This window comes from Syngnathus acus, chromosome 12, assembly GCF_901709675.1.
Source record: "Syngnathus acus chromosome 12, fSynAcu1.2, whole genome shotgun sequence".
Taxonomy (NCBI): Eukaryota; Metazoa; Chordata; class Actinopteri; order Syngnathiformes; family Syngnathidae; genus Syngnathus; species Syngnathus acus.
Window position 1 is genome coordinate 8,901,785 of NC_051097.1, and position 24,933 is coordinate 8,926,717.

Below are 24,933 nucleotides of genomic sequence, written 5' to 3' on the forward strand. Positions count from 1 at the left end.
CGGCTGAAAACGCCGGCAGAGGAAATGTCTGCGATACGGAGAGACGGTGCACTCTGAGCCAAGCACGCCAACCTTCTGACATTGTGAAACACAATCCGCCGTTTCTCGATGCATCACAGAGCGTACCGTAACTTCAATACGTGCGCGGGTGTTGCTAGCTGATGTTGACTGGTTGCTATCTGATGTCCTGTCAGCTGAGGTAACAGAGCTTGTTGATGTCAGGTTAGGTTAACTGATAGAAGTGGTCCTCCCGTGCCCTGCGTGCTGTTTCCGAAGCAATTCGACATCCCCAAGGAAATTCCCGCTCGCTACCTTGACGCCGTGTACTTATCTCCAAGTAGTTCCTAAGAGAATGTTGTCACGGCTTCCATTCGTCGTTGGGGAAACGTGATAAATGGTACCGTGTCACAACCATTCAAGATGATTACTTTTGTTCTGCTTTATGAAGGTTTTTAGAACACTCTTATTCACTCCATCGGCCTCCGCTGGCAAAGAATTGTTTTTGTTCCAATCTAATTTCAATGTTTTAAATCATAAAAAGGGATTGGGTTGGGCCTTCGTTTGCATTAACACTTTTTTTTTTCAATGCAGTAATGTTAAACAATGTTAAGATTTATGGCAAGTACAAGTGGAGTTTTTAGATAAATATAATATGGATAAATGCAGATAAATGACAAGCACCAAGAAAGACTAAATAGAACTCAAAAGGCTCTATAGTGGAACATACCGTAGAATATTAAGGAAGGAGTTCCTAACTGTTGACACGTTGCTGTTTTGATTTACAATAAAGTTGAAATTGGCCCAGCAGTTAACTATTAAATGTCAATTTTTCAACAATGGCTTTAATCAGAGCTACTTCTAAAAGAGATATTTGAGGGAGGAGGCAGGCAGGCAGGCAGGCAGTCATGACTTCATCCAGGCAGGCAGCCAGTCATGGCTTCATCCAGGCAGTCATGGCTTCATCCAGGCAGTCATGGCTTCATCCAGGTAGTCATGGCTTCATCCGGGCAGTCATTGCTTCATCTGGGCAGTCATGGCTTCATCCAGGCAGTCATGGCTTCATCCAGGCAGTCATGGCTTCATCCGGGCAGTCATGGCTTCATCCAGGCAGTCATGGCTTCATCCAGGCAGTCATGGCTTCATCCAGGCAGTCATGGCTTAAAACGAACACGATGGAATTTAATAAAATCGTCAAATAAAATACTAGATGAAAAAATGTCAAAATAACTTACTTTGTCACGATGCGGTCTGTTGAAGAATTGAACCACTGCTTGCTTCAAACCTGTCGGGCTTCCGTAGAAACGTTCTTATTCCCTAGTCCCATGGAATGTTGATTGGTAAGGGTAAGAGTTGCTGGTTTCAATATACCATATTAAAAAGTATAAATATATTTTGCCTTGTAGGTTTTTTATTTACATTATTGTTCTTGATAATTTTACGCCACCCAGCAAACTCTCTGACCTAGACCACTAGGTGGCATTGTTTCCTATTCTTAAGATGTTTAAAACCTAATATAAAAATACTGTTTTTTGGACAATTCTGTCCAACAAATGCAACAATTTATTTAATTAGTCTTTTAATAGTAATGTTTATGTTTGGAGCTAATTGTGTGTAGCAATGGCTGACAGGGTAGTTAACCGTGAACATTTTTAAAATAGCTCTTTTAAGCACATCCTAGAACAGCCACATTGATCTCACAATGCAGATTATCAGGAACCAAGCAAATGATACGTGCTAATATCTCCCCCTTGTATAAACTTGAATGTTTATTTTGCAAGGTCCTGACATCATGAGCCCATAATGACACTCGGTTACTGAGAACTCCGGTGACGTCAAAGCTACAGCTGTGCTCTCCTGCGCATGCGCGTTAATGTCCCGACCATAGCGTCTGCTTTGTTGGGACCATCGGCGCTGCTGGGACTGTGAGCGACTCCGCTTTTATCTGAAGCGATAATGGAGTAGAGTTCATCGTAACCTACTTCGTCGACATCCCATTTTTAATTTAAGTTAACAGGCAGCACTTTTTTGTATGTGTGTGATCGCGTTGACGCTGAAGACGACAGAGGCGAGGAGCTCCTGTATATAAACAAAACGGCAGTGCGAGCTGCTTTTAAGGTGGCACGTCATTTGCTGGAACAACAAGAGCTGGCTCCCAGGCCCGCTTGCTCCCTTCGGTGAGCTCGACGTTGAGGGATCTCGGTGTCCGAGACATGGACGTCTTCGCTCGGCCTCGTCGGGAGTGAAACTCCTTACCGAGCGAACATGAAAGAGGAGGGCCGTGTGTTGTCTGGACGGCAGCTCCTGGCGAGTGAAAGAGGGGGTGACTGTCCCTGCCGCTGCCCCCGCTTGGCTGAGGAGAGAGGCGAGCTTGTTAGCAAAAAGGGTGAGCGCAGGCCCCCCGGTTCTCTGGCCCGGTCCAAATAGTGCTTAAACGGACTGTGGTGCATCATGGAGACGGTGGGCAGATTCGAGTTCAGTCGGAAGGACCTGATAGGACATGGCGCATTTGCGGTCGTCTTTAAAGGCAGGAATCGGGAGGTGAGTGGTCGTGTTCCGGATTGTTGCGTGTTTCAAACTACGACACGAATTCTGTATCATGTGGTTAAAACGTTTGCGACTGCTTTTTCGGTGTTGGTTAAAAGGAAACCCAGCGACCGGCCATTTCTTGTTTGTTTTCATGGTGCGACCTTAAGAGGCCTAGCTGCCCGAACTGGGTGTTCTTTAGCGTAATAACACTGCAATTACAAATACTGACATCAAATCTAAATCATTGCCATTACTTTAAATCTCCTTTCTTTATATCAGCCATCTGCTTTGGGTGGTTGCACTTTTTTCTCATTTGAGACGTTTGTCGGTTGGCTGGCATGAAACACGAGGCTGTTATAAACATGTTAAAACATGTTCCTCAACTGACATGATCAAGCAAATTATTATGATAACACAAAACCGGTATTTTCATACAGATGGGTGTTCGCTCAATATGATAAGAGGCCTGCTTCATTCTTTTATAAATAAGAGCGTAGATTAAAAATAAAAACAGCATCACAACAAGGTTGTCGTGTTTTTGTTGTTGTTGTTTTTACACTGCACAGACTACCTGGCCCTCCACAAGGACATTGCATAAGAACACAGGAAGTGTTGTAAAGTTGAAGTCCAAAACTCTCATGTTTGTTCCACTTGGCAAGACTGTGATGTAATGTGTTCTAGAGGACCAACTTGCACGTGGGACCCCCAGAAGGGGGAGGAGCTAACATACCATGAGCACAAAATGACTCAAAATGAGTTACTAAAACATCATTATAATTTGCAAGGCGGGCCATGTTGTAATAACACATGCAGGACCCACCCTGTCAAACAAAAAAATGACTTTTGGCTTCTGGTAGAGAGACAAGCGGCACAAACAAGTGCAAAGTATCATGTTGATATTGAAGATGGAGCACCTTGAGAATTAGGATTTTGGTTCATATATTTTCTACGTCATTGAGTTCAAAGTAGTACTGCATTTAAATAAAACACATGATAATTCATAGATGCACGTCTATTCCTTTCCCGCAAATAATTTTCATCGGGAATGACAGTGTGTACATTTTCTCCGTCAGAAACATGACTGGGAGGTGGCAGTCAAATGCATCAATAAGAAGAACCTGGCCAAGTCCCAAACACTGCTGGGGAAGGAGATTAAAATACTCAAGGTAACTATTATAAAGTCCAAGTATTTACATTTGAAACAAACATAAAATGGATCATTGTGTCATTGAGTACATTTGTAATTAGAAATACTCTTTTGCAGGAACTCAAGCATGAAAACATTGTCGCATTACTGGACTTTCAGGTATGTAACTGTTCCTGTGTTGTTTGCGCACGTAATTATGTGACGCTCGCTGTCCCAATTTGCTATCAGTCTGCTTTTGCCACACTGAGCAGATGGGCCGTCATCCGTGTTGGTGCCACGTGACCCATTTGTGTCTCCTGCCACATTATTTTGTTTTCTTTGTTCTAAGCAAGACTTTGCAGCAAAACACTTTTTTTTTTTTTTTTCGGAAAGTTTCACTTCTGAGTTTTGGCGCCGCCGTGTCTGCCCGTTTTTGCCGTTCAACTTTATGCATTTCTAGTTTCCAACTTTTTGCTGTTCACTGCGATTGTGTCGTGTCTATTTAAAATTAGCAGTATTAAGGTCTTAGGCCCGTAGAGAGGCAGCGCTTAAGATTCAACAGTCACGGGTGCTTGTTGCCTAGCAACACGCGTTGGCATTCGGTGTGGTCTGGCCACGCACATGCCTGACACCCAGTCGGGACGGCCTGACACGCATCACCACTTAGGCAGGTGTTGGCTTTTTGGCACACCGTCTCGGTTTGCCCATCAAGATGAGATTCTTATCGCGCTTGAGATTTGATAAAGAATCACGTGACTTTGTTGACACTTTTGAACCTTGTGGTGGTGCAAGTCGATCAGGAATGTCGAGGCTGCGTTACATTGTGTCCGCCAGCCTACTTCCAAATATACAAAGGCGCTTCTGTGTGCGCCGCGGTTGTTTACAAACGTCATTTCTTCAACACATGTTGAAATGCTAGTCACAGTCGCATAGTAGTAACACTTGTGGTATTGTTGTTTTTACTATACCGTTCAGGAAGGTCATGACCCACTGACACATTGATTTTATTTTTCAAACATCCCAGAAGATGATTCATTTTCTAACCTTGCATTTTACTCAGCACACATAAAAGTGAGGCAATTTGTTTTTCAAGTTGCGCATTTTATGACTTGTGTGCATGCAGGTTATGTCATCAAAAAATATAACCATCAATGCGGTGATAACTTTTTTTGAGACGAGCACATGCTCGGGAGTTGATGCCATCATTCACATAAACAACAACTGTGCTATTTTTTTTTGTTTTGTTTTTGGAGGAAAAAAAAACAGCCTCTGTCTGGAGCACTTCCAGATCACAGTCATCTGTTCCCATGTGATAAGAGTTTGTTTTTACCTAGACCCCCCACGTTGTCTCGCACAAAGCTGACAAATGAGGCACTCATTTAGTCTTACAGTGAGTATAAAAAGTTTACACACCCCTGTTCGAATGTCTTGTGATTTAAAGAGGAGACCCAAAGGGGGAAGAAAAATGAAAAAACGTTTCTACCTTGAACTCACATAACATAAAATAAAAAATATAAGTGTATGTCCTTCCTTTGGCCCAAAACTTGAAATCCTTTTTTTTTTCTTTTAACGTCTTAAGCCGGTTACACAATCCGTCAGCTCAAGAACTACCTGTTCCTGTCTTGGTCTGTTTTTGACATATTTTCTTTTCCTCCCACCCCCGCTTTAGGAAACTGCAAGCTCAGTGTACCTAGTGATGGAGGTAAGCCAGCCACGGCCTTTGCCCTTTTGTTTGCTCGCTGCTGTGCTACGTCAGCATTGGAGCTAAAATTAGTCCCCGTCCTCTGGCGTCGAGGGGAGGGGGGGCACTGTCCTGAACAAGCCAGCTGATTATCTTCATATGTTTATCTTGTGGCGACCGTCGTCTGATGCTAACTTTTAGGCTAATTTTGGTCTGGTCATTTGGAGGACACAATTTCCCGTGTTCATTCAGATGAATGCTGACGTGCGTCTTGAGTTGCATTGTCCTCCTCAGGAAATCAATGTCTGATGCTCTTCTGCACCACAATCTTTTGTGGCACTTAATCACCATGGTTACACATCACCCACAAGCACATGACAGTTCAGTTTGGCACAGCTTACTTATGGATGATTACTGCAAGAAAAAAAAAAAAAGGGGGGTGTCAAAGAGCGACGTGTGCCGACCCGAATTGAAATCTCCTGCTCGCTTTCTCTAATCTCGTTCCTTCTCTTCACGTTGCAGTACTGTAACGGCGGCGACCTTGCCGACTACCTACACTGTAAGCGAAGCATCCCAAACGCCTAACCATGCCAGCAACGAAATACGCCTCAATGTTTTCATCTCTCTCGGCAGCAAAGGGCACGCTGAGCGAGGACACCATCCGGGTTTTCCTGCAGCAGATTGCGGGCGCCATGCGGGTCCTGCAGTCTAAAGGCATCATCCACAGGGACCTGAAACCTCAGAACATCCTGCTCTCCTACCCGGCAGGACGGAAATCGCACTCCAACAATACCTGCATCAAAATTGGTAGGCTCGGCGTTACTGTTTTGGGAATTGTAATATATACTCACTTCTTGAATCTGTTTCTCTTCCCACAGCGGACTTTGGGTTTGCCAGGTACCTTCAGAACAACATGATGGCAGCAACTCTCTGCGGGTCACCTATGTACATGGTAATGAGTGCACTTGTTTAGAAGAATGTGTTAGATCTTGTTAGATCATGGCACGAAAGAAGCTCACCGTAGTAAAAACGAAGCTTAATCACCTCATTAGTCATCCCTCCGGAGCCCCATGACAATATTGATCTCAAACTCGTTTTGCGCTTCCCTCACAAGGCACCCGAGGTCATCATGTCCCAAAACTACGACGCCAAGGCCGACTTGTGGAGCATCGGGACCATCGTGTTTCAGTGCCTGACTGGAAAGGCGCCTTTCCAGGTACTGCCGCCGTAAAACCATCCCTCAAGGGTGCACTCGACTCCATCCGCATGTTAATGCCGGGAGCTACCAATACGTTGGATTTGACAACTTTGAAGCTAATGAAATGTCAGTTCAATAAGTGGGGAAACCGCCCTAGATGCGCCTTAGTTGCTCTACTGAGACTCATGTCCGCAGACTAATTTCAAACATTTCCCCGAAACTGCTCCATAGCAACGGTATTAAAGTTGCTCTCTTTTTCCGTTTGTCTTCACTTCTCTGACACCAGACTGAAATTCATTGCGCAATCTTACTGACACTAATTTGTCTTTCATGTCACCCTTTAGGCCAGCAGCCCCCAGGATCTTAGGATGTTTTACGAGAAAAACAAGAACCTCAGCCCCAAGTCAGTAGCTGCTTTTTTTTTTTTTTTTTCACTCGACACTGCCCGCATATTGAGGTGCATCTGATGACAGTGTTGTCATTTTTGCAGCATTCCCCGAGAGACTTCCAGCCATTTGAGGCATCTGTTACGGGGCCTGCTACAGCGCAATCACAAGGACCGCATGGACTTTGGTGAGTTTTGGCCCAAGACCTTTCAAAGAGTCGAAATTAATAATAAATAAATAAAAATAAAAAATAGTTGTGTCACAAATAAGTATAACTCAAAATTGTGAAAAGTTCAGTAAACTTTGGGCAGTATATCTTTTTTTAATCTGTCGAACTGTCCCACTCTGCCGCTTTCGTATGCATCACCCGCAAATTGTTGGCTGGGACTCAAAAATGATGTTGGCTTACGCATTTCAATGCAGTCGGGTTTAACTCTGAGCCTCAGGCTTTGTTTGCCTTTGTGATGCACCTTCCCCCCCCTTTGCGCTTATTTAAACAAGGCAGTTAGTGATACTTTATTGATGGTTAACAGGAAGCGGCTTTCCCACAGCAGTCACATTGAAATATTCAGGGAAAATTGTGTTAAAAAAAAAATACAGCGACCAAAAATAACCTGGTAACTTTTTTCCACAGATGAGTTTTTTTCTCATCCCTTCTTGGAAGCCACCACCTCGTCCATAAAAAAGAGTAAGTTCGAATGTTTGCTACTTGATGTCGAGTAGAAAATGATTTATGTCGGGAAATGTATTTGTTTTCCTCGCAGCAACTCCAACAGTGACCATGACCTGCTTCCCGAGTTCTGCTTCTGCCAGCTCTTGCAGCAGTTCCTCCACCTCGCACCTGGCTTCTCCACCGGTGGGTGTTTATCATATCTTTAGTCTCCCCACCCCCTATCTGTGTGTAAATGATTAACAAAGGTCCATTTGAAACCAAGAGGCCACCCAAGTCTTTCTCATCATTTCCACTCTGCTGTTGTTGTCTTTGTTTCACTCGTCACGCCACCTTCCTGTCTCCGCAGCAATCGCTTGGTGATGCGCCGCAGCATTTGCGTGCCAAAGCGTTGGCCTCCCCCACCCAGGAGGCCACCGGCTTTCTCAAGGATTCGTCCGGAGGAGGAGGCAGCAGCAAGAATTCCTCCTCCTGCGACACGGACGACTTTGTCATCGTGCCCGCTCACTTCAACAGTAAGCAAATAGACTTGTTTTTCTTTTGAATGTCCCAATAACAGATAATAGAGCGGATAATGTGTAAGATGCGCGCTTATTTATCCCCGGCAGCGGCTGAGCTGACGAGCGAGAGCAAAGTGCTGCAGGACAGTCTAATGAACAGCGGGTAAGACAGACACTGAAGAGACACTGACGCGGACTGTTTGCCGAGTAAATCATTTCCTTCTCATTTGCTCCGTCAAGCTCTCTCCTGACGTCTGGTTTATGCGTCCAAGCCAAATCGCCACCGCACTCGCCGTCTTATAGTGGCTCTCCGAGTCGTGTCAGGTAACGCCACGGAGCCTAATGTCACGTCATTATTTAGCCACGTGAAGGAACCTGCAAATAGATCCCGAAATATTAGCAGTTAGCGTTGTGCATAATGTATCTAACCCTTGCACACAAAAACTTTTTTTTTTTTACTGTTCTTGGCAGGCCCGGCGAGTCCTCGGGTAGTAACTATGCTGGTCCAAGTGGAAACCACGGTCACTCCCTGCCAATCCCAGTTCCCACTCAGGTGCACAACTACCAGCGCTTGGAGCAGCATATTTATACGGCCAAACAGGAAGGCTCGCCCCGGTGTGTGTCATCCCGCGCAAACATCAACATCTGTGTATGGCGAGTTGTAACTTACCGGGACTGTAAATGAACTCACATTTGTAGGTTCTCCACTCCGGTGCATCGTTGCAGCAGCGGAAGTCCGCTGGGCTTTGCGAGGACCGGGCCTTCCCCACCTTACGGAACCGTGGCCACCACCCGAAGGCTCTCACTGGGCGGAGCGAGACCATTTCAATTTTCCCCTCAAGGTAATTGAGAGGATGATTTTCCCAACAGGGAATTAGATATGCGGTTTATTTGTCCTGAATTTCGGTTCTCAGAAATCCACTGACCTTCTCCCCCCCCCCTCACCCATTGCAGCGGCTCAGCATGCCGAATCTAGGCCGACGACTCAGAAACACTCCCCGGTCGCGGCGGGATTGGGCACGCGGCTCCACAGCGCCCCCTGTCTTTTAGAATGCACCACCGGCTGCGGCAGACAAAAGATCCGAAAGCAGCACTCGGACCCGGTGGTGGTCCCGGCTGCCGGCTTGATGACAGTTCGTCCGCTGCACTCGTCCCCCCGCCTCAGTGAGCTGATGCAGCGGAGCCCGCTGCCCACCATCCTGGGCTCCCCCTCGAGGGTGAGTCATTATTTTGCTGCTGTTATGCTTTCCACCATTTGAGCAGGAACCGCTGAAATAAAAGCTCTGTTGCCGCTTACGTTTGCAGACTATGCCCCCTTTCGAATTCCCCAAACAACCCAGCTCTCCAAACCTTGTCAACTTCCTGACGCAGCAGGGTTTGGTAGTGGGCTCCCCTAGCAGCAGGACTGTGCAAATGGAGCCCAGAGACGCTGGGCAGCTTGCGCCCACGCAGTACGCTCAGCCTTCACACTGCGTCCACAGGATGAACGACGACGGCAGGGGATTTGGAAGGTGAGAGCTGGAATCGCGATCGCTGCCCTTAATTATTAAAGCGTGATTTTTTTTTTTTTGCTGCTGAGAGGAAAACACTGCAATCGTTGTTGTCATTTCTCATTCCTACGCGTTTAGCCAAGTCTGAATCCAAAAAGACTCGCCTCTATGAAAGGAAGACGAGCTCTGGCATACTGTACACTCAAATGGGCGGTTTATGTATGCAGAACTTCAACTGCATCGCTTCCCCGTTGCGCGTTACAGATCTCAGAGCGCCGGCTTCCTGTCCGACATGTTGCTGATGGCAGCCTTCGGGACGGGCGGAGCAGTGTGTGACCGAGGCAGCACAGAGAACATGGCCTGTGAGAAAGCGATCGACATAGCAGGTATGTCTTTGACGCCGCATCGTTCTGAAGTCACGCCGCCACTTTTTTAAAACTATTTTTACTCCACAGTGCCCTCAGGTGGTCATCTGTGTACTGCTCCGGGCTCCTGCAGCCCAGCGCAGGTGGTCTTCACCATCGGCTCGCCTCCCAGCAGCGGCACCCCGCCACAGGCCTCCAGACAGAGGAAATACTCAGGTAACACCAACTCGTTAATACGTTGAGCGAATGCGAGCGACACGTGACACATTTCGGTATTTGCGCCATCGATGGTGCGTGCCTCGCTGTTTTTAATTCATTTTCCGTCTTCCCGCCGCAGGCTCGTTCGCATCAGTCAGCCCGGCAGGCTCCTTCAACAGCCGCCATCCCCAGACAGCCACCTGCGGCGACGGCTTTGACGCCTCTTCCAGCCCCCGTTACCACTTCTTCGATCCCATCACGGCCAACATGGGCGGCCGTATCACCTTCGAGGCCCCCGAGCTGCCTGAGGAGACCCTTATGGAGGTGAGATAAGCGGAAACGCAAGAGCAGAAGCACGAGGGGGGTGACTGAATGATAAAAGTTAGTCAGTCCGTAAAGTTTTTGAAAGGCACCCTGTGTCCGTTTAAAAGTGCTCACCCGCTTTTTGTGCGTTTGCCATCCCCGCGGGAGCGCAGCAAGAGCACACCGACACCGTTCAGAGCCTGCGCTTCACGCTGGATTTCGCTTACTGTCTGATGGAGGTGGCCGGGGCCCGTGGCATCGCATCCATTGGGGGTCCGCTTGATGCCGCTCAGCCTCACTTCTTACAGCAGCAGAGCCTGGTGGCAGATCAGATAAGCTCGCTGAGCCGAGAGTGGAGGTAAGGGCATGTCACCCGCGCTGCTTTTGTCGGAGGCGAAACCTCCGACAGCTTACCTTGGCGCCTATTTGTAGTCATTGAAATTTAACAGCGGAGACAAAACGGCAACTCGGGAATGTGCAAAAGAGCGGTCATGTTTTGCAGCCAAGGCAAATCTATTCACGACTAAGTGACAAGCTTGGAGTAGCAATTTATTTATTGGCTCGCAATTGTGCTTTGGAAATTCAGCTGAATTGTGTCTTAATAGATAATGGATGGCTCATTGATTTCAGTTGTTCAATTTGAAACGGTGCGATACATACTTATCTGTTCTTGTCTCACCAGCCACGCGGAACAGCTGGTCCTGTACCTCAAGACCGCAGAACTCTTGTCTGCCGCCATACAAACAGCCATGGAGCGAGTCAAACAAGGCAAACTTTACCCCTCTTCGACGGTCAAACAAGGTATGCGCCGTTCGGTTTATAATCGGCCCAAATTAGCAACGACTAAAACAAAGCATGTTCCGTTGACAGTCGTGAGGAGGTTGAACGACTTGTACAAGTCCAGCGTGGCATCGTGCCGCTCACTCAGCACGCGTCTGGAGCGCTTCTTTTCCAAAAAACACCGACTAATGGACAAAATCACCTCCATAACGGCTGAGAGGCTGCTCTTTAGCCACACCGTGCAGATGGTAAGCCAGAAAATGAACGCTTTGTAAAGACAAAATGGCGGCCGACGGACGAAACAAACAAACTATGGCGTCACGATAGGTTCAGTCTGCTGCTCTGGATGAGATGTTCCACCAGGGGGGGGCATCCATTCACCGCTACCACAAAGCCCTCCTGCTGATGGAGGGCCTCTCCATGCTTCTCACCGAACAGGAAGACATACTCAGCGTGAGCAAATGTAAGTCAGATGTCAATCCGGAAAATGCTCACCCGCTCCCTTCAACCCAGCTTACATCTCTTTTCCCTCCCGCGTGCAGGTAAAGAGTGTATCGAGCGGCGCCTCACCGCCTTGCAGTCCGGGCTCTGCGTTTGAGAAAAACCACGTCACCCCCATCGTTGTCGACAAACTTCATCTCAGCACATCACGTCCAGTCAAACATCAACTTCACCCCCCCCGGAAAAAAAAAATATACAACTCGAGCTGCGGACATGGGCATGCCTTTCTGTAAAACTGATGTCGGTCAAGATGCACCTCGCTGCATTCGGACTCGTTTGAGAGACCCCACCTCAGCCCCAATTGAGGCAACATGCAGGAGCAGTTATGGCCAAGTCGTCATAAATATACACATATATATATATATATTCTCCAGCGTACATTTTGACGATGGACAAGTCAAATGCAGCGGACAACTGAACTGTCTTCACGCTTCACCTTTACAGAAGCTGCACCCCTACACGGAGCTACAGTAGACACAAAAGCTGGGCGTGGCCAAGTATCATCCTCATCATATTATGTATGTTCACATGATACCACTTTGAGTGCTTGTTTCAAACCCATTCGTTACTCGCTCGCTTACATTGTACATAGCATTGCGACAAACTGGAGAAGAATTACCGCCAAGATGACTTTAAAATCCTTTTTATAATATTTTTTCATTTTAGCTCCCACTGCTCAATTTGACACTTTACGGAACTTGCTTTTCCATGAAGAAGGCGATGCAAAAATATTTCCAACATTGCATCATAGAGGGTCCAAAAAAAGGCAGATGTTAGAATCTGTGGTTGTCATTACGCTAACGATGCTCCGCTAACCGGAGCATGTTTGTTTGTCTTTGTGTGCAGTTCCTAAATCATCCTTATTTCTTCTTTGACATTATTTGTATTTTATCAATCATCGTCGTTAAGCAAGTATAATCAAAATGCGGAATGTATGGGACAGGAGAGAAGCCGCGTCGGGCTGCCTGAATGTTTTTGCACTGTTGAAGTACTGTACAGAGTGGAACGCGCAACAAACGTCAAATATTGTTTTGTTTGTTTGCTTGACTGATGAGCTCATTTCGATTCCGACTGCCACACACACGTTGCGCAGTTGTATCATAGTTACTGTGTGTTTGGTGTGAGTGTGTCCATTAACGGAGGGATGCTGTGAACGCAGAGAACGTTTTTCTTTAAGAACATAACGGAAAAAGCTTTATGGTGACGAGGGTTTCAAAAAAATATATATATCGCGTTTTTTTTTTTTTGCTTCACAGTAGTCAATAGGCGACAATTCTGTCCTGAATTTGAAATGTGTTTGATTTGCAGTGCTCATGTTGAATATTTGATCTGAATTATTGCTTGTTTTATTTTTAATGAACTCCAGGCGTAACTCTGAATCCCAATCAGATTTTTAAAAATAATTTGGAGATGGTTGATGTCTGTGTTGCCTGCGTTCAAAGGTGTACATTGTTGTTGTATGCATGCAAGGATGTGTGGGGGAGGCTTGTGAGAAATGTTGAACCTGACCTAATCTCACTTCCCCCCCCCATGAAACTAAGGAATTAGTTCGGTGACGAAGGAGTAGGGCCACAATCATGAAATTGAAACTTGCAATTTAGTGGTAATAAGACAGACAACAAAAGTAACCATTGATATTGTGATTTTTAAGTTATAAAGGTGTTCATAATTCAAAAAGCTCAAGATAGTTTACAAAGAGACCAGAATGAAAGCTTTTTCCTCCTCTTGAAATATACTTCATTTGCTTTGAGGCCTTTTGTCATATGAAAATATATATTGGGTATATTTCTTTCCACCAGCATGTGTCAAATGGTTGAGTTGTACATTCCTATTTTCGGCTCATCCCAGCCCTGCTCAGTCAATATACAGCAGTGAGTGCATGTTTTTTTTTTTTTTTCCCCCTCCCTACAATCATTGCCACTGGCCATCCCAATTATTATAAACTCTGGTCACCATGAAGAGAATGCTTGCATGCATTAAGGTAACTTGATGGCGGGGGGGCTCATGTATTGTTTTCTGCTGTAATGTTCTTGAGCAGGATGTTGACAAGCTGCTATTATCGCGGCTGCCGTTCAAAGCATTCCCATGAAGCTAAAATGAAGTGTAACCATCGTGAAGGTTTGCGCTCTCCTGCAAAGAGTCACAAAGTTTTGAGTCTGTGTGTAAAAACATGCCCGAATGTTGTCATTTATTTGTGTTTAGTATCACTTCTAGGAATTGTAAATTAAGTTATTGCCGTCATTGTATTTATGGATCTGCGGGTGCGGAGGGGAACAGTACCACACCATCTAATACTGTCTGTTTTTCCAAAAGGCTTTCTGCTGAACTTGCAGCAAGGCATTTTCACATTGTCACATATGGCAAGACACTATCTCAATGTCCCTGTGTGTAATATAACCCTTACTGTTGCAACATGAATAAAGTTAAAGGAATGGAGATGATGTGGTGATTTTTAAATTTCCATTTATTGATGTCATTTTGTTTTGGCTGGGTTCAAAATACTACAGACTTATGTAATATTAATTTAGTGTATAGTTAGGAGGCGTTTAAGGACTCTCAAAAGTCAGAATTAAGTAGTTTGAATCTCAAAAGCGATTTAATAAAATCAGAAAGAACAACTGTCCACAATTGACCAACCATATCCCCACAGATGCGTTGTTTTCGTGTTTGTCTGTATAAAATACCGTGTACTCTGACGAATTGTATCTTTGTGTCGTTAACCGCACGTCCGTTCTTTGTTGACGAAAACAAGGGGAGTCCTCGTTAATCCGAGGTAACTAGAACGCGGCATAAAAAGAGGTGGACTGTCGCCATAGTAACAGGCGTCTGAGCAGAGGGCAATTTAGGATCTTATCTGGTTGCCTTGGACTACTTTTCTTTTGCCATGTATTGTATTGTTGACCAGATTGGATTGTAATTAGAAGATTATCGTATGATAATGTTGGCACAGAAGTTATTGTTGCAACTTTGACCAAGTTGGCGCTACTTGCTAACGACAAGTGCTCAACGAAGCCAAGCTAGCTGGATGACGCACGACTATGTCCAGTAGTAAGCTCCCGCCGGTGCGCAACCTGCCACGGTGGAGCCGAGTCGGGCGTCTTGGTGTGCCAGGGTCTTCTCGACGTTTACCGGGGAACCGACTCCAGCCGTTGCCTGCCCTCCCCCCGGGGGACCGAGAGGGATTGAGGTCGACTGCGAGGTCAACGGTGGGGTCGAGTCACGTTGACACGGACAGCCGCGTCGCATCTCTGCAGAGGAACATCGAGTTTCTGGAGCAACAACACAAAGAAACTCTCCAGAAACTTCACGAAGAAGTGGATTTACTCCGAAGGGAGAATAAAGGTGAGCGATAATCTAACCAATTCGAGTAAATCTCAATTATTGCTTTTAACTCCTGAGATTGTTCACATGATGGAAAGAAATGCAATCTTAATGTTGCTGGTTGCATAGCAACGCCATGGTTTTAATTGAGTTAAATGGAAGGTAAGTGATTTTCTCTGTTGGAGGTGGACATCTGACCGGGGTCATTTTACTAAACAGGTCTCTCATTTCTCTGAAACGAACCCTGATCTCCTTTTATTTGAATGTTGCAGACTTAAAGTACAAGATGATTATGGATGCACCCAAGCAAAGTAGGAAAGGTAAGATGAAGATTTACACAGCAGATGCACAATACCCCAAACCCCCACACTGTGTTCTTCAAGTTCTGAAACATAGCCAAGTAGGTGTTGGACCTGTCGTTCGAGGGAGAGAACCCACACAGAACCAAATGCTAAGGTGAATTTAGTTGCATTTACCGTAATTTTCGGACTATAAGTCGCGGTTTTTTTCATAGTTTGGGTGGGGGGGCGACTTATACTCAGGAGCGACTTATATACATATATATGGGTTTTTTTCACTTTTTTGGGCATTTTATGGCTGGTGCGACTTATACTCCGGTGCGACTTATAGTCCGAAAATTACGGTATTCATCGATTTATTTCCTGTAATATGAAATTGAAGTGAATGTTATTGTTGATTAGAAACATGGGAGACTATGCCGAGGTTCACGGACCCTACAGAGCAAATCGCGGGTGCGAGTATTCAGGGGGTCTCGGCAACTCGCTGCAGCCTCTACAAGTCCGCAACGGTCTGTCTAATCCACCGCGTGCGTCCACCCTGAGGGAATGTGAGCTCATCATCCGTCAGCTGTACAATACCAACAGTTTACAGTCCCAGGAAGTGAGGCTCACATTTCGAAGCCTTTGCCATGCATTGTGTGTCTCAACTCACACCAACTTGTGCGTCTTCCAGATTGTGCGCTACAAGGAGTTGCTGAAAGATATTGTGCTCAACAAGAGAATCACCCCCGAAAACTACAACCTGACCAAAGCCTTCCTTGTGGATGGTATTTGGTAAAGTATCAGAAAGCGTCGCTGTGTTAGCCGTGACGTGGAAATGGTCAATTTCTTATCGGAGCGATTTTTTTTGCAGCAAATCCTCTGACAACACATTTCCGAAACTGGATCTGCGAAAAGGAAAAACGTATGTACGTTAAGTGATTCTCATTTTATTTGTCCTTACATGTGTTGTGTATTTGAATGAAGGGATAGGAATTAAAACTTGTTTTCGTTTTAAATACGATTCTTTGATTAATCGACAAAATAGATGACATTACTTGATGATCAAAATGATCATTAATTGCAGCCCGACTTGACTATATTTGACTTCAAACACTTCAATGCACCTTTCCATATCCAGGCGTGGAAAAAAAACACTTTGGTGTTTAAAAATATCTCTTGAATACTTTTGTAGACAAGTCAGGTACTATTTTAGTCAAGTGGAAGCCTGAAAAAGAATCAGCGACTGTTTTGGTCTTGCATCTGCCTCCGGTCCACATTCTAGTTAGGGATTGTGTTTTTGTCCCCCCGCAGGACCGGCGTTACCCTGCCGGCGCTCACGCAGGGCCTCAGCTCATCCGTGGCGGAGCGCCAGAGACGGAATCGCGCCGTGCACAGAAGCCACGTCAAGGGCACGGTGCGGTGAGATGATCCAGATGCTCACCTCTCGGCAGCAACTACGGGGACATGCAAAGTCCAAAATGACTGAATTCAATCTGGAATGTGTTTCCAGTAACAGACTGGGTTAGGTATTTATGTTTTGAAGCAATGAGGATGTCCCAAAGGGTCAAGAGGTCAAATAGTGAAGGAATTAGAGATCGGGCTGGCCGCATTAGTGCTAGTTTGATATTTTTTTGACAGCAGGTTGTCTTTCGATGAACTAACTTCAACACCTGATCTCGGGCCACCCAGATCAATGTTGTTCTGGAGAAATGGACAAAAATGCTCAAATTTGCGCCAAAATATTGGGAGGATGTTTTCCAAGAAGAGTGGCGCCACCTTCCATATTTGCTTCCATTTTCACTCCATCTAAATACTTTTGCCTCCAAAGTGTACATTTTCAACTAATCAAACTTGATGGCAAAATTAGTAAAATATGGTTGTTATTAAATTTGGGCTTGGTTTTCTTTTAATGCAGTCGCATTATTAATCGATATATTTTTTGCTGTGCTCTTAATGACTGAAAGCAGATTTTTTTTTTAATCCACCTTTGTAAGTGGCGGAACATTTGCAATGACATCCTGTGATGTGATGTTTGAAACCTTTTTGACCTTTCAGCTAGCTTACATTAAGAGAGCGAGGAAACACAGCAAACACCTCACGTGCAGAGGTGCAGGTGTTACCCCGAGGAGGCGGAGCTCGGCAAATAAAGTTGATAGTAATCATACCAACTTTGACCTTGCCCTTTATGTTTTGCCTTGAATGTTTGATGGGATTCCTTTTGTTTGTAGCGCATTTAGTATTTGCATTAGGTCCATTAACATGCACGTAGTGCTGCAGCCACAAGGGAAATGATGACTGAAACCTCGAAAACCAAAGGAGCCAGACACATTTCCTTCTTTTTCGCCTTCTATCTGTGGTATGCGATTAGATGGCATGTCATGCTAATTCACTTATCTAACGTGTTTCTTTTCAGCGCCGGTTCTATTTATTGAGTTTTTCTTTTTTTTTCTTGACACCATTCCTGCAAAAATTCCACCTTTCTGCATATTAAGTTGCAGATTTGTTAGGATTTAACAACAATATGTAATCGAGCTAGACACTGCCTCCAATAGAATTGGAACTCGTTTTTATTTTTCCAGCAGACTAAAATGAACCTTTAATAGTATTTTTTTATTTTTTTATTTTAAATATATCATTGCTGTGTCATGGCAATATGATTGACAGCTCACACCGGTGGTGTAGGGGCCATTCCAGCTTCGTCACCCGCCCACTCTCCCTCCCTCCCTCCCTCTCTCTTTCCTTCCTTCCCTCCCCCTCTTCTTTCCTTCCTCCCTTTCTCCCCCTGCTACTCCCACCTCCCCCTCCGGCGTCAGTGACGTGCACTTTGAGAGCGGGACCTGCCCTCCCGTCGCCATTTTTTCGACTCGTACTCGCACTCTTCGGCGGCCGTGGAGAGGGCCGACGCGCGCGAAGAACATCGAAGTATTACGGAAACACGAGTCGGAGGAATATTAGCCGCGCGCGCGTCACCGCTCCGGTGTCACGTGATGACATGCACGCGCACAAGCAGAGCCGCCGTTGTGAAATCATCTCCAGTGTGAAGACGACGTGTGGCGGGCCGCCATTTTTCTCCGCCGCCGCCTCCAAAGTCCGCTCCGACTCGAGACTGGTTTTCGAGTAGGCCTTTCCGCGACGCGTGTGCCGAGGAGCTTCTGCTAAGTCATTTTCCCAGCGGCGACGTTGAGCCGACATGAGGAATTACCAGACGAACAACTGAGGCCACTTCTGCACCACCCCTCCTCCTCCTCCTCTTCTCAGAACCAACACTGACCGGAGGAGATAAATTAACCGGACGAGAATCTTCGGTGTCTTCTCGGAAGGAGGAAGCAAAAGGGGAAGCTTCGTTAATCATTTGTTGCTTTGGCGGTTTTGGTTTTGTTTGGTCTTTCTTGATCGCTTTGACCGAGCCCGCTTTCCAAAGGAACCACAGCATGATCCAAAGTTGGCTCGGACCAGCCTGCTTGTGAGCTCGTCAGGTAATTTGCTGGGGGCGGGCGGGGGGTTCTCTGAAGATCGAAAACCTCCAACCTGCCCTACGACCCCCGATCTGCATTGATTAGTCGTATACCGAACCCATCTGGTTCTCACCTGTGGACTGAATTTAACTTATTTTCAATTCGAGATGTCCACTGCTCGCTTTGACTCATCTGATCGTTCGGCCTGGTATTTTGGACCCGTGTCCCGCCAAGAGGCACAGAATCGTTTACAAGGACAAAGACATGGCATGTTCCTGGTCCGAGACTCTTCCACCTGCCCCGGGGACTACGTGCTGTCGGTTTCCGAGAACTCCAAAGTGTCTCACTATATCATCAACTCTTTGCCCAGCAAGAGGTTCAAGATCGGAGACCAAGAGTTTGAGCACCTGGCTGCCCTCTTGGAGTTCTACAAAATCCACTACCTGGACACGACCACGCTGATCGAACCAGCTCCCAGGTAAGGACGGTTACAAAGTACACACTGCCATGTAAGATTGCCTCCTCCAGATCGACGCCGTTATCTGGGTGGGCTATTTTTATCGGAAGTAACCTACTTTCAGTCAGACTGCAGACTGTTATGTCATGAAGGATCAAGACGGATCTGAAAATGGTGCACATGGCTGCACGACAACTACACATGTGTTATGCCAAGAGGAATTGATCATGTGGCTTGTTTTCATCAAAATAAGTACGAAGAATGTTGAGATAATTGTTGTGAAAGCAGCTGCGATAAACACTTTGAAACCTTACCTTGAAGCACCGCTTTTGTTCCTGTTAGCGTGTTATCGTCATTTTTTTAAATTTCCTCTTTGGCTTATCGTCACTGATAACATTGTGCCAAGCTGAGCGGTATGAACAATATGTAGCCCCTCTTTGTTGTCTCCCACCTTGTGGCGAATATCCGACAGCCCAAATCGTCATGGAGATAAAATTGCATCAAATTTATTAATATTTGAAGACATTTTTGCCAGAGGGGGTGGGTCGTCGGTGTTAGCTTAACAGTTAGCATGGATGCCGCATCTTCTATTCTCTCCTTGTCATATGATTAGCGTTTAGCAGCTCATAGTCGATACACATGGAGCAAGTTAGCTTAGCACGTAACAGTCGGAAAAACATGGAGGATGTCTGACTGATGTAAACACACATAAACCGTTTTCAGCATTTGGAATTATAAAGCCTTCCTTTGTATCGTGGTCTCCAAGGTACCCAAGCACAGTGAGCGCCCCGATCCAGACCTTGGGCGGCCAAGAAGACAACCTGGAGTATGTTCGGACTCTGTACGACTTCACCGGCAGCGACGCCGAGGACCTTCCCTTCAAGAAGGGCGAAATTCTCATCATCCTCGAGAAGCCCGAGGAACAGTGGTGGAGCGCCAAGAGCAAAGACGGCCGCGTGGGCATGATCCCCGTCCCCTACGTGGAGAAATTGGTACGACCCGCGCCCCACCCGGGCCAGCCCAACCTGAGTTCGCGCAACTCCAACAGCTACGGCATCCCCGAGCCCTCGCATGCCCTCGTCCACGCCTACGCCCAGCCCCAGACGCCGTCGCCGCTCCCCCCGGGCACGCCTGGAGCCGTCAACACGCTGCTGTCGTCCTTGCAGAACGGACCCGTCATGGCCAAAGCCATCCAGAAGCGAGTGCCCTGCGCCTACGACAAGACGGCTCTTGCTTTAGAGGTAACAGAAATAAAATGATTGAGTGTTAAGATGGCCGTAGCCGAATGCTGTAATGCGACTGAATGAAAAGTTCCAGGACTAGATTTGCTTTGTTCAGTGAAGGCAATGTTTTGAGCATCTGACAGTTCCTGCCTAAGAAAACATCCAAGCCTCACCCAGTTTGGCTTTATAAGGGGATGGGGGGGGGTCGTAAAAGATGACAGTGATGAGTCAGAAAATGCAAATGGTTTCATGCCTACTCACGAGCGCTGTTGCGTATCACAGGAAAGAATTTGTAATCCCGAACGCGGCTCGCATCGCTGCATACATGTCGGAACGTGTCGTGTGATGCATAAGTTGCTCGTATCGCATGCATAGCGGCGAGATCAATCGGACCATCTTTGCCATTTTAATTTGGAATTTGGCCGGCAGAGCACTTTTTGGCGGGTTCATTTTGTGCGGCGTTCAAGGAGCCACCGTTGAAACATAATGACTTACTCATTAGAAAGATAAACGTGGCCTCAGGCTTGGTTATTGAGTGAACGTTGGCGTGTGCTTTTGGCTTGCGTCAGAGATACGAAAACCGGCTCACGCGACCCAAACGATGACGCCGGAACGAAATCCTTAGCCAGCAATTTGATTTCATTCGTTTACCAAATGCATCATAGGATCCAAAAGATGTCTCGTGGATACATTGCGCTACATCCTTGTTGTCTGCGAAAGACTCATTTTAGTCTTTAGCATTCATCACATTGTCATTTCCTGGCGTCGTAAAAAAGAAAAAAAGTTGTTCCAGACATTGTCTGCTGTTCTTGAAGTGACATTTAAGCCCAAAGTCGAAATGGCGTCTCTTCACACGTGCTTCCGTGTGGCTTTTCTTTCGCTGTAATCCTGATCAAGACCAGATGGCGCAACCCCCGGGCGGAGGTCGCGTTGGTGTCACGAACCCGTTCCGCCGTCTTCTCAGTCATCTGCCAAAAACAGCTGTTTTTATTTTAACTGCTCCTCGTGCTTGCCTCCTCAGGTGGGCGACTTAGTCAAGGTGACACGGATGAACATCAACGGTCAGTGGGAGGGGGAGGTGAACGGACGCCGGGGTCTCTTCCCATTCACCCACGTGAAAATCCTCGACCCCCAGAACCCGGACGAGAGTGACTGACCGACCTAAGTGTCCGCCTCCTTGCCAGGACGTGAGTGCGCGTGCCCCTGTGTGCATTTCCTGCTAGGGGCTGTCTCGTGAGAAGATGCCCCGCCCCCTTCCCCTGGGCTCTTTTTCTTCTTCTTCCCCCTCCCACCGCTGTTGCCGACTGCTGCACGGCTTTGACTGTTGATCCAGCCAAACCTGAACCGCACTCCCCCCTGACCAGAAGTTGTTCATACACCAGGGTTCCATCTCATACAATGTATGTTCAGCACATGATGTTTTTAGTGTGTGTATGTTGTGATTATTTGTACAAAAAGTGGCAAGGAGGGGGGGGAGCAGTGAATGAGGCGATGTCATATTTTCTCTCTGCGAGCGTTTAATTAAGCACACACACGCACGAGCGCCTAAGGAGTCGGTGCGTATCTGTCGCTAATCCCGATCTCCGCCGTCCGTGTCAATTTGTATGACTTGTGCCACCTGGGGCAAGAATTTGTTTCATTCGCGACGGACAGGATGTTTGTAGGCGGGGTGTCTTCGCATATCTCCGAGCTAACCACGGCAAGCTTCCAACCGTAGCGGTGGCGGGGAACCTCGCGTACCAAACAGCCTGCAATCAAATTCTTAGAATTTTGCTCATAATATTTAATAAGCAGACATGGGATTGTTGCATTGTTTTTTTTTTGTCGTGAATCGAATATGGCCTTCAGAGGACTATAAACTAAAATGGTTCCTCAGCACTCCACTATAGCATGTGTGACATGACGTGGAGGTGCAGGTGAGAAACGCACGCACGCACGTCGGTCAGCCAATGAGAGCCCATAAATGCCTTGTTTCTGACGGAGAAAGATAATTCTTGTTTTTAAAGATGATGTTACTCTGACATGTCGATTTAGGATTTTAACAAGCTTTTTTTTTTTTCTATGTTGGGCCTGCGCAGCGCTCGATCTCTTTATGCAAGCTGCCTCGTGTCAGTCGTGGAAATGTCGGTTCTATTTTAACTGTAGGAGCCCTCACACTCTTGACATATCTGCTGTAAAAATAATAATAATTATGACCTGCCTCTTTGCTAGTTTTTTTTTTTTGGGTCAGAGGAGTTGCTGTGACTGATTTGAGCGATGCTGTTCAACAAAAGGGAAACGGGCCCCTCGGCCAAGGAGACGCTTGTGGCCACATGCTGCTTGATGTCGTTCATTTTTTTCCCCCCTTCATTCTTATTTTGTCTTTTCCAACCTCCCGGTCTTCACACTCGATCCAATCTACTAATTAAGCAATACATCCCCCTCCGATTGTCAGTGAACCCTCCCTGAGGTGAACTTGTCGTGCTTCTGAGTTGTTTTTAATGGCATTAACAGTATTAGCGTGTCCCCGGACTCCTTGGATTTCAAGCCTGTCTTTTACTTAAGGATTAAGAATTGTGCCTTTTATTTTCTTATACCATTGACACGTGTTAATATTTCCCATGGTTAACACCCGTGCTGGTATTGACCCTTTATGTACAGAACAAGTAAATAAATTTACATCTACTACCGAAAGCTTTTTGTGTGTTCTATGGCACTAATATGTGACAGTTCTGTTTTTTTTCTTTTTTTTTATGGCTGTGCCCTAGAGAAAGGAAGCAATTAATGAATTTTAATGAAGTGCTAATAAAAGAAAGTCAGCTGACCCACACAGCAGATGGAAAACTTTTCAAGGGCAGCGGCAAGCGCTTGTTTGCTGTTTTTGTTTTTTCCAACACCTACAAAATTTAGCATTCTGATTAACGTTGTGTTTATGGCATATCTGTCATTCTTGTCATTTTTACCCTAAAACAGCTAAAAAGTCATTTTGAAGCTGTCCTTGAAACATTGGAATTGAAGTATTATTGAAAAAGAGGAACAAAAGCACAAACACATGTCTATAAACAAACGGTTTAACAGTTTGCCAATGTGTATTTCATTTTTGAAAGCCATTTTGCCTTACTAAAAAAATGCAAGAAAATAACGTTCCTTTTTTGCCTTTTTTTTTTTTTTTTTTCTGGGTTGCCATCACCAATTGAGCATCGATTTTTGAAAAAAAAATCATTGGCCCTTCAATGCGTCAAACGTCAAGAAGCTTCGCCGTGACTGGCTCAACTTACGACGGAACCTATTGGGGTGGGGCGGGCGTATTTTTTACGGACAAGTTGTTGATTGGCTGTTGTGGACCTGTGACAGGATAAACCTTTTGTTTATTGGCTCACGAGAGGTGTCCATCAAACACGGAAGGTTTGGCCTTAAATTTCGTATCTTGCATGGCGGCTAATCAGTGGCCATTCACAAAAGGTTCGATTCCGGATGTGCAAAAAAAATTGTGGAAAGTTGTAAAGTTTGCAGCAGATATGCCTTTATGGATGCAAGGACTACTGGGGAACTTTAACTGGACTCTTGGCAACGTAATGGGACTCTTTGATGGAGTTTCTTGGAACTTTATTAAGCTGAAATGGTGAGTTGCGATTAAGTTTGTTTGCAATTTGCTCGCTGAGCCTCCAGATATAATTATATCTTAAAATGTTGGGCATTAGTCAAATCTCCAGAAGCACAGCTTTTTTCAGAATACATTGTTTACACTCATGAAGATGCATGGAAAGTAATATTATTGAATGTGTTTGTTTTGATCGACTTTGCTGGCTGTTACGTGTGTTTTGAGTTGAACCCCAAAAAAGGGGGACAAACAGAAGCTCTAATGTGCTCTAAAATCCATGTAGAGCGCTGTTCATTGATTGGTTGCTGCTGACGTCACGTGACGCACTTTGATTCAAGCAAGTCTGACCTCTTCTCGGGGCACTTTGTTTGAGTAAATGAAAGTACGGAGCAGTCGATGCGAGCCTTTTATACAGTCCATTAGCACCGCACCCTTTTCCCCATCGCTTTTATTTAGCGTGTTTTCAGTGTTGGTGTGTCATGCTCTGTGTTTTTGTTTGGTTTTAATTAGTAGTGGTCATATTTTCCTTCTGCACTCTTTTTTTTTCTTCCATCTCTGTCTCGTTAGTGCCAATTTACTGATGCTGTGCTTAATTGCGGCCAATTTTGAAACTAACATTATGAACTCTACATTATATAGGAACGCATCTTTTACTGTTCGCTAAAAACCTCTTTTTGAAGAAACATGTCGCTTGACTTTTATCCTCCCCGAAGGTTTCTAAATGTCCCAGTTCCATGTGTTGTAAAATATTTACAGCCCAGACGGCTTGTGCCTTCTGTTGAGGAAGAAACTGTGCCAGTGCGCGTTGGTCATTCGTCAGTCTGACAGTCTCCATCTTCCAGACGCTGCTGGAACGTGTCAGCTGTTAAGATTTGAAAGGTAGCTCGTCAAG

The 24,933-nt window shown here is 45.8% G+C and overlaps 3 protein-coding genes across 4 annotated transcripts; all 3 read left to right on the top strand.

Annotated features, from left to right (window-relative positions):
• Positions 1-1,858: 1,858 nt before the first annotated feature.
• Positions 1,859-14,160, top strand: ulk1b (unc-51 like autophagy activating kinase 1). Its single transcript, XM_037265418.1, has 27 exons — positions 1,859-2,538; positions 3,600-3,692; positions 3,791-3,832; positions 5,322-5,354; positions 5,856-5,892; positions 5,967-6,140; positions 6,212-6,285; positions 6,448-6,549; positions 6,876-6,934; positions 7,022-7,104; positions 7,552-7,605; positions 7,682-7,773; positions 7,937-8,102; positions 8,196-8,250; positions 8,328-8,411; positions 8,559-8,702; positions 8,787-8,929; positions 9,042-9,304; positions 9,393-9,598; positions 9,842-9,963; positions 10,033-10,158; positions 10,280-10,464; positions 10,617-10,801; positions 11,126-11,244; positions 11,314-11,471; positions 11,551-11,686; positions 11,766-14,160. The coding sequence occupies exons 1-27, from the start codon at positions 2,449-2,451 to the stop codon at positions 11,819-11,821; spliced, it is 3,081 nt and encodes a 1,026-aa protein (XP_037121313.1). The 5' UTR covers positions 1,859-2,448; the 3' UTR covers positions 11,822-14,160.
• Positions 14,161-14,446: 286 nt separating this feature from the next.
• On the top strand, positions 14,447-16,780 carry si:ch211-222n4.2 (uncharacterized protein LOC101885505 homolog). Its single transcript, XM_037265607.1, has 7 exons — positions 14,447-15,066; positions 15,318-15,365; positions 15,429-15,501; positions 15,747-15,945; positions 16,018-16,118; positions 16,198-16,248; positions 16,638-16,780. The coding sequence occupies exons 1-7, from the start codon at positions 14,763-14,765 to the stop codon at positions 16,747-16,749; spliced, it is 888 nt and encodes a 295-aa protein (XP_037121502.1). The 5' UTR covers positions 14,447-14,762; the 3' UTR covers positions 16,750-16,780.
• Positions 16,781-18,110: 1,330 nt separating this feature from the next.
• Positions 18,111-23,134, top strand: crkl (v-crk avian sarcoma virus CT10 oncogene homolog-like). 2 transcript variants are annotated; one of them, XM_037265606.1, is made up of 4 exons: positions 18,111-18,801; positions 18,946-19,259; positions 20,005-20,479; positions 21,483-23,134. In XM_037265606.1, the coding sequence occupies exons 2-4, from the start codon at positions 18,949-18,951 to the stop codon at positions 21,615-21,617; spliced, it is 921 nt and encodes a 306-aa protein (XP_037121501.1). In that variant the 5' UTR covers positions 18,111-18,801; positions 18,946-18,948; the 3' UTR covers positions 21,618-23,134. The 2 variants fall into 2 exon arrangements, with proteins under 2 accessions (XP_037121501.1, XP_037121500.1); XM_037265605.1 differs by having other exon boundaries at positions 18,112-19,259.
• Positions 23,135-24,933: the final 1,799 nt, after the last annotated feature.

Coding starts and splice junctions, on each gene's coding strand:
- ulk1b (XM_037265418.1), top strand. CDS start 2,449: ATGGAGACGGTGGGCAGATTCGAGTTCAGTCGGAAGGACCTGATAGGA. Junction 7,606..7,681: donor CACCTCGTCCATAAAAAAGA/GTAAGTTCGAAT, acceptor TTTTCCTCGCAG/CAACTCCAACAGTGACCATG. Junction 11,245..11,313: donor CTCTTCGACGGTCAAACAAG/GTATGCGCCGTT, acceptor TTCCGTTGACAG/TCGTGAGGAGGTTGAACGAC.
- si:ch211-222n4.2 (XM_037265607.1), top strand. CDS start 14,763: ATGTCCAGTAGTAAGCTCCCGCCGGTGCGCAACCTGCCACGGTGGAGC. Junction 15,502..15,746: donor ACACAGAACCAAATGCTAAG/GTGAATTTAGTT, acceptor ATTGTTGATTAG/AAACATGGGAGACTATGCCG. Junction 15,946..16,017: donor ACAGTTTACAGTCCCAGGAA/GTGAGGCTCACA, acceptor TGCGTCTTCCAG/ATTGTGCGCTACAAGGAGTT.
- crkl (XM_037265606.1), top strand. CDS start 18,949: ATGTCCACTGCTCGCTTTGACTCATCTGATCGTTCGGCCTGGTATTTT. Junction 19,260..20,004: donor CTGATCGAACCAGCTCCCAG/GTAAGGACGGTT, acceptor GTGGTCTCCAAG/GTACCCAAGCACAGTGAGCG. Junction 20,480..21,482: donor AGACGGCTCTTGCTTTAGAG/GTAACAGAAATA, acceptor TTGCCTCCTCAG/GTGGGCGACTTAGTCAAGGT.